We start from the raw sequence: 14,180 nt of genomic DNA, 5'->3' as shown, positions 1-14,180 counted from the left end.
TTCCAATCATCTTCGACTCGTCTCCACACATCGCTCTACTTTGACTGCTTGCATCACCTCTACGCAGGACATCCACCCTCATACTTCCCCACAGCAGCCTCACTACACCACTTCGCCCGATCCGCCCACGCGGACTGACTCTCTTCCAGCTTCCCCTCAGCCCAAGCCTTCATCGCAGCACTCTGTAGCGCCCGCCCATACGAGAACGTCAACGCCCATGGCGCAGCGCTCACATTCTCCTGCTTCCGCTTATTGATAGCATTGAGGTACTGGATCGAATCCGCATCGCTGAACCCACCCGACAAGAACACGATCGTCGGAACGAGCGGCGGGACGGTCTTGCTGAGCATGTGCACGGTTGCTTCGGCGACGGCTTCGGGCGAGGCTTTGCTGTGCTTCTCTCCAGGCGTCACCATCGATGCCTTGAGAATCAGGCCTTTGAAGTCGACTTTGTGCAACGCGAGCCGTTCGAAGATGGCGGAGTAGGCGGCGATGTGCGCTTCGAGGGATCTTTCGATTGGTTGATCGTGAGTCATGAGGACTTCTGGCTCGACGATGGGGACGAGGCCGGCTTGTTGGGAAATGGCGGCGTAGCGCGCGAGGATCTCGGCGTTGTCCGCGATGGCGATGGGGGAAGGGGTTGTGGAGGACACAATGTATGTGGAGCGCCATTTGGTGAAGCGGGCGCCGCGGGAGTAGTATTCCTTGCAGCGCTCAAGAAGGCCGTCGAGGCCTTGGGTTGAAGTCTCCTCTGGAGAGGTCCTTGGAAGGGCAATCGTGCCCTTATCGACTTTAATACCCGGAATGATCCCCCGAGCTTTGAGCACCTCAACAAACGACTTCCCTTTCCACTTGGACTCGAGCGTGGCGTCATGCTTCATCAAGGTGTCTTCGAAGGTGATCACACCCGAGATGTGCTCTTCAATGGCTGAGGGTGTGGTGAAGAGGACATCCCGCCATTCGCGGCGGTTGTCTTCGTTGTTCTCTTTGCCGACGCTTTCGAGGCGCTTTTTGATGCTGCCGGTGCTTTCGTCGGCAGCGAGGAGGCCTTTGCCTGCTTGGCCAAGCTTCAGAGCGGTCTCGTGGAGCTCTTTCTCGTGCTCGAGTTTGAGGGGGGCTTCGAGGTGAGACATGCTGGATGTTCACACTGCTTGGAAGGGTTTGGGAGAATGGACTGGGAATGAGGAGAGGTTGAGAGATTGCAATTGAGCTTTTCAGACACATCGTATATAAAGTGTTTGCTGAGGAGAATGACTTCATACCGTGATGAAAGTACCTAGTTGGACGAACCTTGATGGTGCAGACTGGCCCTCGGTGGAGGACGTGGAAGTTTGCTCTCTGTGAGGTTGTTCAATAGTGCATCGAAATCAGGGGCCATCGTAGGTACGTGCCCAAAACACCAGAGAGTGTCGACAGTCACCAATAACATTCTGATAATGTCGTCGGTGAATGATGGACGTTGGGAGAGGACGAGGTGAAGTCAGATTAAGGTCACGTGTGAGCGTGACGTGGGCGTGAGAAAGTCGACTTCTCGAGCAGGAGCAAACATCAACCAAACCATCAACACCATCAAGCCTGGCCAGATGCTCCAAAGCAGCCATCAAAGCCAGCCTGATCTCATCGAAGCGACGATGATATTTGGCGACTGACGTTGATCACCGCCGACATGCCGGGCGTGCCAGGGAAAAAACTCGGACAAAAGGTCGACATCGACTTTACCTTGCGCAAAGTATTCCAACGAGACTCGTTTCGGCCAGTCCAGCGAGAGGTCGTGACGGCAGCTCTCGAAGGCCACGATGTCTTCCTCCAGGCTGCCACTGGCTTTGGCAAATCGCTCTGCTTCCAACTCCCCGCCGTTGTCGACTTCGGCATCACGATTGTAATCTCTCCACTGCTGGCACTGATGAACAACCAGATCAACTCTCTCCGAGCTGCCAACATCAGAGTTGAGACCATCAACAGCACGATCCCCGTGTCGACCAAGACTGCAATACTCAACGACCTCAAAAGCGGCCATCCTTTGACCCGACTTCTCTACGTCACGCCCGAGTACTGCACGCTGGACTACTTTCGCAAACACTTGCGCACCGTCTACGAACAGAGGGAATTGGCCAGGATCGCCATCGACGAGGCACACTGTATCTCGGAATGGGGCCACGACTTCAGGCCGAGTTTCAAGGAGCTGAAGCTTTTCAAGAAGGAATTTCCGGATGTTCCCATGATTTGCTGTACGGCGACAGCGACTGAAGAAGTACGCGACGATATAATCACTACTCTTGGACTGGATGAATCTAAACTGAAGAAGTTTACCATGACCACGAGTCGGCCTAATTTGCACTACGAAGTACGCTTCAAGAGCGACGAGGAAGATCATTTTGACGACTTCGTTTTATGGCTACGCACCGTTCACAAACGTCGTGCTAAAAGCGCGGCTCGCTCACAGGAACTCAGTCAGCGTAACGAGCGTGCTAGGAATGTGCCTGGCATCATTTACACATGGTACCGAAAAGACACCGAAGCCCTTGCTCAACGCCTGCAAGACAATGGAATCGGTGCGAAAGCGTACCACGCCGGCATGTCTACGGAGGCGAAAGACGATCACCTTGATGGTTGGGTCAAGAACAAGGAAGGCTACGATGTCATCGTTGCGACGACTGCGTTTGGTATGGGCATTGACAAGGAGAATGTTCGGTTCGTTGTCCATTGGCAGATGCCAAAATCTTTCGAAGGCTACTACCAGGAAGCTGGTCGAGCAGGACGAGACGGCAAAGCATCTGTCTGTATGCTCTACTACAGCCGCGAGGACCGTGATCGCGCTCACGCCTCTTATGTGCGAGACGCCGAGAAGATGCAAAACGCAAAAGGCGCAAGTCGCCAGGCGTGCATCAATCGTGGCAAAAGCTTGCAAGCGTTGATCACCTACTGCGAAGGTGTGACCACTTGCCGCCATAGGAGCGTTGCCAAGTACTTCGGTGAGGAAGCAGTGCCTCCTTGCGAGTGGGCTTGCGATTGGCACAAAGATGCGAAGAAGCTGGCGAAACGCAAAGATCTTGATCTTCAAAGCGAAGAGTGGATCGCGACACAGAGACAGATGGGGACTTACAATCAAGATGAGTATGATTGAGGTTCTGGAGTGCAAAGAAGCATCGAGAGATTTTCTGGCTTGCTGCTGGAATCACGAAGAAGAGCAACGGCGTGGCTGTCGATGTATCCAAGGACATGCACGAGGCGACTTGATCGTACGGCAATCATCGAGATTGTTATCATGCAACGACTTCGGAAGTGGTTAGGGGATCCAGAGGTTAAACGCCTGCGCGGATCATGGAGAAGCTTCGGGGAGCCTTGTGACGGACGAACTGTTCAGCATCTTTCGTCCGGACGGACGTCGAAGTCCGATCAACGCCTACCACCATTTCTACTTTCGGTCCTATAATTGGTCATCTCAAACTCTTATTGAGGTTCCGCCCATTACACTACTGACCTACGGCCCGTGCCCCCAGGTTCGGGCGTCGAGATGTGGAATCATTGCAACTGGGCTGCATAAGGCAATGACGACGGCCAGTCCGCATTCGGGAAACTTGAGGAATCAGATGTGCTCTCAAATGACTGCACTCTATGACAATGAACATACCCTTCGGTGCCAAGGAGGTCAGATTCCATGGCCATGTTTGGTATTGTCAATGCACGTATGTCGAGAATAGCAGACATGGTAGCAGGGCAAAATGATAATAAGTGCAGTCTGCCGCTGCAGAATCCCAACAACACAAGTATATCCGCACCATCTCTATCTTCCTCCACATTGCCATCATGTCCTCTCCCGTCTCACAACTCGAAACGCTCCAAAAGAATTCCGAATTCGTCTTTCTGGTCTGTACGTACGCCGGTTCCCAGCCCCAACTCGCCAAACAACACTCCACTGACATCCTATTCTCTACACCATAAAGTCTACAGAGGCCATTGGTGTCCCTTTTGCCTCAACTACATCAAATCCCTCGCCAGCATCGGCCCCTCCATCAAAGCCGCCGGTGGACAACCTATCATCATCACCGCAAAAGAGAGCCCCGAGTTGGTTAAGATCGTGAGGGAGAAGACGGGATACACAGACGCGGCCATCGTCGACCCGAAGCATGAAATCGCCAATAGCTTGAGGGCACGAGGGCTCCTTGATCTCACAATCACTGAGAAAAAAGGCTATTCGCAGGGAATGGTTCAGCCTGGTGCTTTGGTGCTGGGGAAGGAAGGAGAGGTGATGTATGCCTGGGCGAGTCGGCCGAGTTTGGTGAGTTGGTACTCCTATATGGTATCATGGGATTGCTTTGCTGACGGTGGTGTGAAGAGCAATCTTGGAGGTGCTAAGGATCGACCTTTGCTGGAGCAGGTTTGGGGCGATGTCGAGGCGGTGATGCAGGGGAGGGAGAGGGTACACGGTGGTGTGTATGGGAAACAGACGTTTTTGCAGGGCATTGGGATGAAGTTGTTTGGATGAAGAGAGGTGGACACGAGAGATGTGGGTGAGTCTACTCAATGCATACTTCCATTTCGTGTATAGACCACTTGTTGAAGTCCCTGTTGATGCCTTCACTCTATGTCCTGGCTGTTTCCCTATCGGTCGTTTACTTATCATCCGTCGTCAAACATGCTCAACCCACCTAACACGGCGCCGGCGTCTCGATACAAGCACAAGCTGTGCTCGCAAACCCCTTGCCCAATGCTTCCAGGGTCGAAAGTAGTGCTGCTGGGTTGGCCTTCTGCGCTTTCTTGACCAACGTCGTGGGAGTCGGCTCTGGCTCTGCGATGGGTTCTGGATCTGCCGTCCGCTCCGCGATCTTCTTTTCTGGTCTTCTGCCAGTGCAGGCGACGGGGAAATTTTTCGAGCACCAGGACTGAGCGGCGGTGTTTGTTGAGAGTGGCAGGAGTGCGTCGTAGGGGAACTTGGTGCAGACGCCGGTTGGTGTTGGGGTTGCAGCGGGTGTTGTTGTTGTGGTTGTAGTTGGGTCTGTGTTGATCGTACTGCCAGCGTAGGCCACGGCGGCGAATTCTAGGAGTGAGAAACGCATGGTTTGAGAATGTGTGTCGAAAATATTCGATTGGGGTTGCTTGTACTTAACAAGAGTGATTCAGAACCCTTAGTTGTGTTGGAAGATGATCTGCCGGCTTTCTCTTTGAAGACCACTTCAACGGCCTGCAGCTTCTACTTCGTCAGCCAGCCTTTTGTCTGGACCCGACGCGTGCTGAAGGCTAACGAGCACTGTATGAGCTCCACAAGTTCTCGCCATTCAGATGTCTCAGAAGATGAAGCATGGGCAGGCACTCCCCTCGCCAATTGCGATTGGTCCACAATGGCGTCTCCGTCTTAAGCCAGCCGCGAGAAGGATTGACGTCTCGCCACGTGGGAGTCGACACTGAATTCCGAACCATACCAGGGTCGAAGCGAAGTCCAGGTGAAGTTCGGGGTCGTGGTTTCCAGCTGGAAAGATTCACGCCACGAGCGATCTGGCCAAGCTTGAGCTGGAACGCTATCCCAGATAGGAAGTTGTGGCGTGCGCTGTGCGGCTGGACCTGTCTCACATTGAACTTCACCTTGCGGTTCATCTTCACAATTGTAGAGCTTGAACTGCTTCATGACGAAGGAACTTTCATCGTTTCGCTCCTTCGTTGCAATACCGAACAATTCGCAACATGGACATCAAAGCGGAGAGTGAACCTTTCCTGGAGAGCGCTGTACTCTTGGAAAGCTCGCGCGCAGGGCTGGAGACCAGGCGTCAAAGATTGCCATATGGGCAGGCCATCACCATTGGGAACGTCGTTTTGTTCTGTTCATCATTCGCGCTTTACTGGTTATCCCGCCAGAGACAACGGCAAGGACCCTTTCAGACCGACATCCGAGATGCGTGGCCGGCCGTTCAGTACGAAGACCGTACATTCACTGGAGCTTTGAAGCACGATGCAGAAAGCAAAGAGCTGTACCGCGAGCATGATGCTGAGCGAGAGTACTTTGGACCACCGTCAATCCTGATCGAGGATGCTTGGGATCGACTTCTTCATGGTAGGGAACATGTTAAACGTTGGTTGTGTGCCAGCTAAACCTGTTGGTAGACGAGTTTGTGCCGATGACAGCAGAAGAGGCTGCTCCATTCCAGCCCGAATTGACAGTCCTGCCATGGGAGGGAAAGTTCTTCTTTGAGTAAGCTTCATCACCCAATTATACTGCTCTCCTCCATCAACTGACGAAGTCGGTAGGCCCGATGTCCTCCACTTCCTCCACTGCATCAATGGCATCCGCAAAGAGTTGTCGAACTACATGTACAATAGTTCGGCCAGTCACTTCCTACTCCTCTTCGGACCTCGCCCATTGGGAGCATTGCATGGATCGACTTCGACAATCGATCATGTGTCATGGGGACCTGACTCCGTCTCCGCTGTACTCTTGGCCCGATTCTCCTATCGCTTTGGGCCGTTCGGGAACCCATGCATGTCGTAAATGGGAACCGATCCGGCAGTGGCTGGACGAGCGAAAGGTGCGAGGGGGCTCAGGGAAGTCTGGATAGCCGTCCGCGGAACTCCAGAACATGATGGACACCGGTACCAATTCAGTATCAAGCATCCCGCTCCATGGGTCCATGATACTAGCGGCACCCTCCACGGACGTCGAGATGTCGGGCGGCACCGAACGCACGAGAGCGACCACCCTGATCAGTGTCCTGGACAACGTGCACATGTGTGCTATGTCTCTTTTCAAGTCGAGTTTCGCCTGACCACTTCAATTCAACAAGTTCCCAACAGGCAACCCATCGGACCCATCATCACACATCTTCCAAGGATCATCCTGGCCCTCTGGCAGCTCATCGTCCCAATAACAGGCCGTGTTCGCGGTCGCATAGTCCCTCAGTACGTCCCAATCCCGACACTGTCTAGTCTGATTGAAACCACCCTTGTGTCCATGGCCAGTGACGATCAACAGATCATCGCTCGCAGAGCACATCACACTCTGTCTCAACGCATCATAGCAATGCATCGCATGCTCGAGCGGTTTTGTGGGAGTCTTGTTATCGCGAACGAGGAGGTAGTCCTTTCGAAGGACCTGGATGCAGTGGATGAGGTGGTATGCTTCGAGGGCGTAGACGACTTTGTCGTCGTGGTACGGGTGGATTATGGTGTCAGGGAAGCCTTGTCTCGTGGCGTAGTCAATGTCGAGGGCAATAACTCCGTGTCCGGAATTGATTCCTGCCCAGGCTTCGTTGGGGCCTGTGAGGTTGTCGTCTTCCCAGAAGCGGTTGAGAAGCCCAGAGTCGAGGGTTTTGTTGCGGAGGGTGCTGAGACCAACTTCATGCGACTTTTGTTAGTGAGCCTCTGGCAAAAACAGGGCAATCGACATACGTTTGGAGACCTTCGGTGGGTGTTCTGCTAATTCTGTCCGCCAGCGGATAAGAATAATGCTTTGAACAACAATGATCAAAGTCAAAAGAGTGTATGCACCGCCATGGAGGAAGCCAGAGCCTTGTGTTTTGCGACTTGTCGCCCGTTCAAGAAGTCCTTCGGCCTCGTTCTGCTCTTCGCTTGTCGTCGTTTCGGCTTCTCTCCAGCCTCGCTTTTCGTCGTCGGTGTACATTGTGTTATGTCTTCTTCCTCAGCCCGTCTTCCGCTGCCCTTCAATACTGCTCCCAGAGCAGCAGATGTCAGGCTCCTGTCGCAGGCCAGAGACTCCTCGGTGCTTCTTGGAGGAAGACATCATTTCGCAAGGCAAGCCCAGGCTAGTCATGACCTTATAGTACGCTTAGTAACCTCTTCTCTGAAGCGATTCCCATGTTTCAACGCCTTGGGATCCAGGAGCTGAAGTCAGGGTTAAGGCCATAAGAGGCGTTGATCGGCCCAGGGCTGGCCCGTTTCCGGCTGCAGATGGCGATCATCCGCTCCGATTTCCGCTCTCGGGTGCGCCAGTCAGATTCTCCGTCAGGCGGCAGGACGCCTTAACTTACGCTCTTTTCGCGGAGAAAATCACTAGTTAATAATCAACAAGGATCCTGTCGTTGGCGAGGCTGTGATGAGAGCTCCTCTTTGAGACGAATATACGAAACTGAAGGCTTTGTGCAGCTTCACCCAATTCATCACTTGAATGTTCCAAAGCGAGGCCCTTCTCAACCACAAAGCTTATCCCCTCGAGTAAGCCTACCCAAGATGCGCGCCACAGAAAGGCAGAAGACGACCGTCTCCTTAAACGGTCGATCGTTTTAGCACCCAGCCGCAAAAGCCAACACGTCGATGATTCGATGCACACCGGCTCGTGGCATGTGGCATGCCACGCGCGTGCGAGTTGTAGCTGAAATAGGATAACTTGCGAGCGCCTCGCTGTCATCCTAATCTAGGAGTGTTCATCTTCGCAGCCCGCTCGGTGCTCTTTATATCACTTTCCTTGGCCTGCAGACTTCGAGAGTCAGGTCTTCCATTCTTGTTCGCTGTTAGGTAAGTCGAGGGATACCACCGGAGAGATAGAGGATTTGACCGACCAAGAGCACAGCACGTCCACTCATTCCAAACACAAGTCAATCCTTCAAGCAAAAACACATTCTCTACATCAAGCAGCATCGCCAACATGCGCTTCACAACAACAGCATCCGTACTGGCCATCCTCGGCACAACACTCGCCCTCCCCGTCATCCCCGAAAAGAACGTTACGGAAACCGTCTCCCCTTCCCCGGAGGCTCCCACATATCACGTCTACAAAGCTGCCTGGAAACGCGAAGCCGAAGCCGAAGCGGTACCAAGGAAGAAATACGAGCTCTGGAAGCGCAGAGAATTCATCGACCCAAAATCGTTTTCTTTCGGCGACCATGCGAAGAGAGAGGCGGAGGAGGAGAGCGATGAGGCTGGGGACCCGAAGACGTTGATTCTGTGGAGAGATGCCGAGGCCGACCCGAAGAAATACGAACTCTGGAAGAAAGACGCCGAAGCCGAAAAGGAGAAATTCGAGCTGTGGAAGAAAGAAGCGGGCGCAGATGCGGCGGCCGATCCTAAAAAATACGAGCTCTGGAGGAAAGACGCGGAGGCAGGCGTGCAAGCCTGGAAGAAGGACGCAGAGGCTGATGCGGAAAAGTTCAAGCTCTGGAGGAAGGACGCTGATGCCGATGCCGACGCAAACAAGAATAAGTTCGAACTGTGGAAGAGGGACGCCAAAGCCGACGCCGATCCCGTCGTGACTGCCTGGAAGCGCGAGGCGGACGCCGACGCAAAAGAGAACAAATTCGAGCTCTGGAAGAAGGAGGCTGACGCTGATGGTAATGCAGAGCCAACGATTGCGGGAGCCTGGTAAGGTTGTGTGGCGATCGGGGACGGTCCTGAGAATTGGGTGAGAGGGTCATGATTTAGGTAATGTTTTACAACGTATGTTAGATAGAACTGCACGTATCTCTTCAACACAAACAGAACCGAATGCGAGCGTGTGCTGGTCATATTATTCGATCTTTCTAGACGCTTGTTAGTGTATATGTTCCGTTAAGAGTGTCCGAGATGATGTACCTTGGCGTATTTGCTCCGAGCGATGCATCGGTTCATGTCAGCCTAGTGTCGAGGATTCTTCTAATTTTTTGAGTGGAGTACTGTACAGTTGCGGGCCTTCGTTCTGTTTGGGTCGTTACACTTTCACAAGCAGCCTCTTGTCCTTCGCCAACCTCGCCAATCCCAACAACACTCCGCCCACAAGCAACGTCGCCGCTGCAAAGCAACTCAGCGCGAGATATCCACCCTTCACCAGCTCGCCTGCGATCGGTGTTCCAAACAATCCCGTCAAACTCACCGACGCCATAACCATCCCCACACCGGCTCCATGGGATTCGTCCGTCGTGAGCGTCGTCGCGCAGACGAGTTGTAAGCTCAAGATCGCCCCAGAAATGAATCCATACGCAATGGACCAGACGATCAAGCCAGCGAGGCTGGTGGCTGCAGTCCAGCAGAACGTGACAATCGCACTGCCGAAGGTAGCACAGACTAGGACATTGAATGGTCCGAGTTTGTCTGCGACGATTCCAGGGAGGATACGGCCGAAGAGTGAGGCAGCGTTCAGGGCGGACAGGAGGTAGAACGATGTGCTTTCTGAGATTCCGAGACTGACGCCATATGTCGTAACGAAGAATAGCGGAGAGAAAAAGCCGAAGAAGGAGAAGGCCAGTCCTGCGCAGAGTAAAATGTAGGAGGGGTGTTTGAGACCAGAAAGATCTTTCTTCTTTTTTTGCTTGGGCTTGCGTTCTCCATTTGTGTCAGATGCTTCGCTCTTGGATACTGGCTTTTGAGTGCAAAGAATGACCACGGCACACAGCGGGATCATAGTGAATCCCACAATCCGCAATGACCATCCGAAGCTAATGCCGTCTTTGTTCAGCAGTTGATCGAGGGCGATGGGCCAGATGACGCCGCCGAGTGAGGATCCCGCAATCGTACAGCCTTGCGCCAGTGCTCGATGCTTCTTGAAATGCATGGGAATGACTACCGTAACGGGAATAGCGATCATTGACATCCCAATACCGAGTAGGACTCCTTGGCTGAGGAAAAATTGGTAGTATTTCCTGGACAGAGATACCATGAAGACTGCGACGATCTCACAGACTGAGCCGATCGCTATAGGAACTGTAGGACCAGTTCGATCGGTTAAGAAGCCTGCTGGAGCTGCGAAGGCAAAGCATGCAAAGCTGGCGAAGGAGCCGATCCAGGAGATTTGGAAGTTGGATTCATTTGGAAGGTAGTGAGCGGTATAGTATTGCTACGCATCATCAGAGTCAGTCGTATCATGGTGGAAGGTCATGAAGGACAGACCTGAAAGACTCCATAGGCATTCATGAAGCCCACGGTGACAAACAGACCCAGTGAACCAGCGCAGAGTACCCCGATGGAACGAAAACTGGACGATGTCAATCAGGTCAGATCTAGTCAGTGTCAGCAATGCTTGCTTACTTGAACTCAGATGCGGCCTTTTCCTCCTGCGCGCTAAGCTGGCTCTCCGCAGATGCGTCGACTTGCTTCTCATCATGAATACTTTCACTGGGTTCTGAGCCAGCCTCCATGGTCACAGTGATGCGTCCGTCGCTATCACTGTAGAAGTTGTACTTTGCTGCATTATCGGTTGTCGACTGAATTGTGCAGCTATAAGGTGTGGTTGCTCGCTTCGGCCAAATAGAAGCTCCATGGGCGTGGCTTGCAGGATCGGATCGTCCGTGGCGAAGGATTTAAAGCCCGCGGAAGGCCCGCTAAAGGAGAGTGTACGGCGGCCGAAGTAAAATGGGGTCTTCCTCGTATACCACTCAAAGAATGTGCATGTCGAGATCCTGCAGGAGCGCTTCCCAGTCCTGTGTATCCAGCATTTGGCCTTGATCGATAAAGTCCTGCCACATGCCGCCGTCGAATTCAAGTCCACCGCTGCTGGTTGGGTAGCCATTAGTAGACATAGACGGGTTGCTCACATACGAAGCCGTGCCGTTGGTCTGCTGCTGTGCTTCATATGGCTGGCCCTGTACGAGGTAGCCATTCCCAGTGGAGATCATGGCCTGCCCGGGTACACTGGTTCGTGCTGTGTTCGCATTCGCGTTTGGCAACTTTACGTGATGTTTTCTGAGCACAGCAAGCAAGGAGTCCGAGAATTGGGCGCCCATCTCGGAGGCATCTTTGGTCTGTTCAATGATGTTCAGAGCTTCTCGGACCTGGGCCAGACGCTGAGGGTCGTCGTCTCCTTTGTTGACGCAGATATCCATGACAAGTACGACCGTTGCGTAGAAGACATGAAGCATAATACCTGCATATGTCAGTTTCTGTGAAAGCTTCGGCACGAGTTTCAGACGAACCTCCAAGTTTGAGATGCGACTCCAAGAACGAGCTTTCCTCCTGCAAAACCGTTTGACGGATCTTGAAAACATTCCGTGCGGACTCCAGGCCAATGTTTCTTGAGTAATTGAAGCGGGAATCGAATTTTGCTCGGATGAGGAAAGGCAGGTGCAGCTTACACCTCATGGTATTGATCATCTGGTTGGCCATCACACGCTGATTGTCCATTTGTACAGTAAAGGCATCTCCGTATTCCATTTTCAGTTGGGCGCTAGAAATGTCGAAGCGAAGGAAGCGAGGCATGCCACGGTAGATGCTCTCGAACTTTGAATCCATGCTGGCAACCAGATCGTAATTGACTTGTTCCAGATCTGGATAGCACCAGACAGCGTCTACAATCTCTCGACATGCATGTGCGAGCTTGATGCGGTGCAGATAGTAGCTCATGATGGTGGGTTCCAGGGAGCTACGGCTAAAGTCGGGCCCATGAGTGTTGAGATCCTCTCGCGTTAGGTTTCGTGGCTGATTGGTGGATATTTGACGGGGATGTATCGAATACATGCCTTCTTGAGGACCTCGAATGTACGTCAACAACCTGTTGACGATGTCAGTGTGTGACTATGGCGTGAATAGGTTCAACCATACCAATCCGTGCAAGACAAATGCCACCAAACCTTTCTGCGGACTTCTTTCTCGATGATACCAACTTGTGTCAGATCCGCGGTTCGTGCAGCTTTGGCATCGAGCTTGTGTAGACTCTGATCTCGAGCCATTGCGATTGCAGTAGAATGCATCATTCTGACTCTCACAGTGAAGCCCTCGACATGGTAGAACAGGAACGTCAACATGATGCATGCTTGCACAGCCTCCAAGCTTGTCTCGGTAGTCGACACGCGGACTTGTTCGATCGCATACAAGGCCTGTCTTGACCACTCTGTAGAAACTTTGTTGGCAGTAGGCTGGTCTCCAAAGATGTCCGGTCCGCGGTGGAAACCAACCATCCAATAAAAGCCCACGCTGGCACAAATGCTCAGGATCAAAGCAAGAGCGCCAGGGTCGATCTTGTCTGAGGATTGAATTTGAGTATACACTCGATCGAACATGTTGCGAGTATGTTCAACATGCAGGACGTGCTGCATGGCGTCCAGATTGTCCGCATAAACGTTCAAGAAGCGAACTGCTACATGATAAGGCGGCACATCGATAGTATGCATCCGTGGCGTGTGCACAGCAGCGGCTATTTGCTCCTCGGTTTGGATGTTGATCTGCAGTCGCTCCGTGAATTGTGGTAGCTACAAATATATGGTTAACAAAGATTTATGATTCCAAAGCTCCCAACTTACGGTAAGTTCTGAGCGTGTTCCGATGGATTCCAGCCAGTGAGAGTCTTCCTCTGCCTTCTCGCCATCTGTTCTTGGACGTGGTGGCGTTGAAGCGGCAGTAGAAGTGGAAGGATAGTTCAGAGCGGCAAGAGGCGGTAATGACTGGCTTCCATAGACGGTCTGCTCCAGCCTCTCCAGCCTCGCCTTGATGATTCTGTTTTCCGTCCGGAGGTCATCATCTTCGTTGGAGGCTTCAACAGACGAAAAGTGTCGTTCGCCCTGGTATTCGCATGCCACCCGGCGACTTGAGCAATTCGAACATGGTCTCTGCCGGTCGCATTTAAGTTTCTTTACCTGAAGAAAGACATGTCAGCGCCTCGCCGATTTCGAAGACATCGGGCGGATGTTTCGTACCCGGCACAAGGAGCAGGAGACAGGGTCTTGTCGTGGCCGAGGCCGCTCCGAGGTGCGCTGAGGAGGCATTTAAGTCGTTATTCGATGTTTTTGTTACATATCATCGATCGGCGGGCTCGTTCATGATGCCTCTGCTGACTTGGCGACGTTGATGGCGCGGTGCAGAGCTGAAGTGAGGTTGACAAAGTTCCCGCTCGCCTAATCCCGTAGCCGACTTACCCGATGAGGATGCCTGAGGCGGCGACAAAATGAAGCTCAAAACCCGAGCTGTCCAGACTTCTACCCATCGCAACAGCAACAACGCCAGGCACAAAGGCAACAGCAGCGATACGCCACGGATCAGATGACTGTACACATGGTGTATGCTAGATGCGGCCAAAGTCCACGTCTTCCGTACCGTCCCGGTCTGCGAGTCTAGAGCACATCCGGTGCCGGCAACAACGCCGTATCTCACCTGGTACCATCGTCAGCACAGTGTGCAGCCTTGAGTATCTTCGCTGACATCTGCGCCAAGTCCGCTTTGCATGACACAACTTGATGGTGACGAGATGGGAACCCGCTAGTTTCATAGCTTCCCGAGGTCGCCAAGTAGCTGGCCGTCGATACTGTCAGTTTTCAAGTACAAGTCCGCAACAGAGG

At 52.9% G+C, this 14,180-nt stretch overlaps 9 protein-coding genes across 9 annotated transcripts; 4 read left to right on the top strand and 5 right to left on the bottom strand.

Moving 5' to 3' along the window:
• Window positions 1–59: 59 nt before the first annotated feature.
• On the bottom strand, window positions 60–1,133 carry M409DRAFT_60085 (uncharacterized protein; the record flags this gene model as incomplete). The annotated part of the gene is made up of 1 exon (XM_033814361.1): window positions 60–1,133. The coding sequence occupies one exon, from the start codon at window positions 1,131–1,133 to the stop codon at window positions 60–62; it is 1,074 nt and encodes a 357-aa protein (XP_033661283.1).
• Window positions 1,134–1,666: 533 nt separating this feature from the next.
• M409DRAFT_29239 (uncharacterized protein) lies at window positions 1,667–3,124 on the top strand (the record flags this gene model as incomplete). Its single annotated transcript, XM_033809374.1, has 1 exon — window positions 1,667–3,124. The coding sequence occupies one exon, from the start codon at window positions 1,667–1,669 to the stop codon at window positions 3,122–3,124; it is 1,458 nt and encodes a 485-aa protein (XP_033661282.1).
• A 683-nt stretch (window positions 3,125–3,807) lies between these two features.
• On the top strand, window positions 3,808–4,486 carry M409DRAFT_29238 (uncharacterized protein; the record flags this gene model as incomplete). Its single annotated transcript, XM_033809373.1, has 3 exons — window positions 3,808–3,875; window positions 3,952–4,279; window positions 4,337–4,486. 3 exons carry the CDS (start codon window positions 3,808–3,810, stop codon window positions 4,484–4,486), a joined length of 546 nt encoding a protein of 181 aa, XP_033661281.1.
• A 163-nt stretch (window positions 4,487–4,649) lies between these two features.
• M409DRAFT_29237 (uncharacterized protein) lies at window positions 4,650–5,057 on the bottom strand (the record flags this gene model as incomplete). The annotated part of the gene is made up of 1 exon (XM_033809372.1): window positions 4,650–5,057. One exon carries the CDS (start codon window positions 5,055–5,057, stop codon window positions 4,650–4,652), a length of 408 nt encoding a protein of 135 aa, XP_033661280.1.
• Window positions 5,058–5,679: 622 nt separating this feature from the next.
• Window positions 5,680–6,481, top strand: M409DRAFT_29236 (uncharacterized protein; the record flags this gene model as incomplete). Its single annotated transcript, XM_033809371.1, has 3 exons — window positions 5,680–6,046; window positions 6,097–6,184; window positions 6,241–6,481. The coding sequence occupies 3 exons, from the start codon at window positions 5,680–5,682 to the stop codon at window positions 6,479–6,481; spliced, it is 696 nt and encodes a 231-aa protein (XP_033661279.1).
• A 279-nt stretch (window positions 6,482–6,760) lies between these two features.
• M409DRAFT_29235 (uncharacterized protein) lies at window positions 6,761–7,609 on the bottom strand (the record flags this gene model as incomplete). The annotated part of the gene is made up of 2 exons (XM_033809370.1): window positions 6,761–7,323; window positions 7,378–7,609. The coding sequence occupies 2 exons, from the start codon at window positions 7,607–7,609 to the stop codon at window positions 6,761–6,763; spliced, it is 795 nt and encodes a 264-aa protein (XP_033661278.1).
• Window positions 7,610–8,590: 981 nt separating this feature from the next.
• On the top strand, window positions 8,591–9,307 carry M409DRAFT_29234 (uncharacterized protein; the record flags this gene model as incomplete). The annotated part of the gene is made up of 1 exon (XM_033809369.1): window positions 8,591–9,307. One exon carries the CDS (start codon window positions 8,591–8,593, stop codon window positions 9,305–9,307), a length of 717 nt encoding a protein of 238 aa, XP_033661277.1.
• Window positions 9,308–9,628: 321 nt separating this feature from the next.
• M409DRAFT_70538 (uncharacterized protein) lies at window positions 9,629–11,051 on the bottom strand (the record flags this gene model as incomplete). The annotated part of the gene is made up of 4 exons (XM_033818785.1): window positions 9,629–10,225; window positions 10,274–10,750; window positions 10,804–10,888; window positions 10,942–11,051. The coding sequence occupies 4 exons, from the start codon at window positions 11,049–11,051 to the stop codon at window positions 9,629–9,631; spliced, it is 1,269 nt and encodes a 422-aa protein (XP_033661276.1).
• A 237-nt stretch (window positions 11,052–11,288) lies between these two features.
• Window positions 11,289–13,610, bottom strand: M409DRAFT_70537 (uncharacterized protein; the record flags this gene model as incomplete). Its single annotated transcript, XM_033818784.1, has 5 exons — window positions 11,289–11,776; window positions 11,826–12,400; window positions 12,451–13,097; window positions 13,149–13,481; window positions 13,542–13,610. 5 exons carry the CDS (start codon window positions 13,608–13,610, stop codon window positions 11,289–11,291), a joined length of 2,112 nt encoding a protein of 703 aa, XP_033661275.1.
• Window positions 13,611–14,180: the final 570 nt, after the last annotated feature.

This window comes from Zasmidium cellare (genome assembly GCF_010093935.1).
Source record: "Zasmidium cellare ATCC 36951 unplaced genomic scaffold M409scaffold_49, whole genome shotgun sequence".
Classification (NCBI taxonomy): Eukaryota; Fungi; Ascomycota; class Dothideomycetes; order Mycosphaerellales; family Mycosphaerellaceae; genus Zasmidium; species Zasmidium cellare.
This window is presented reverse-complemented; position numbering and strand designations above follow the sequence as displayed.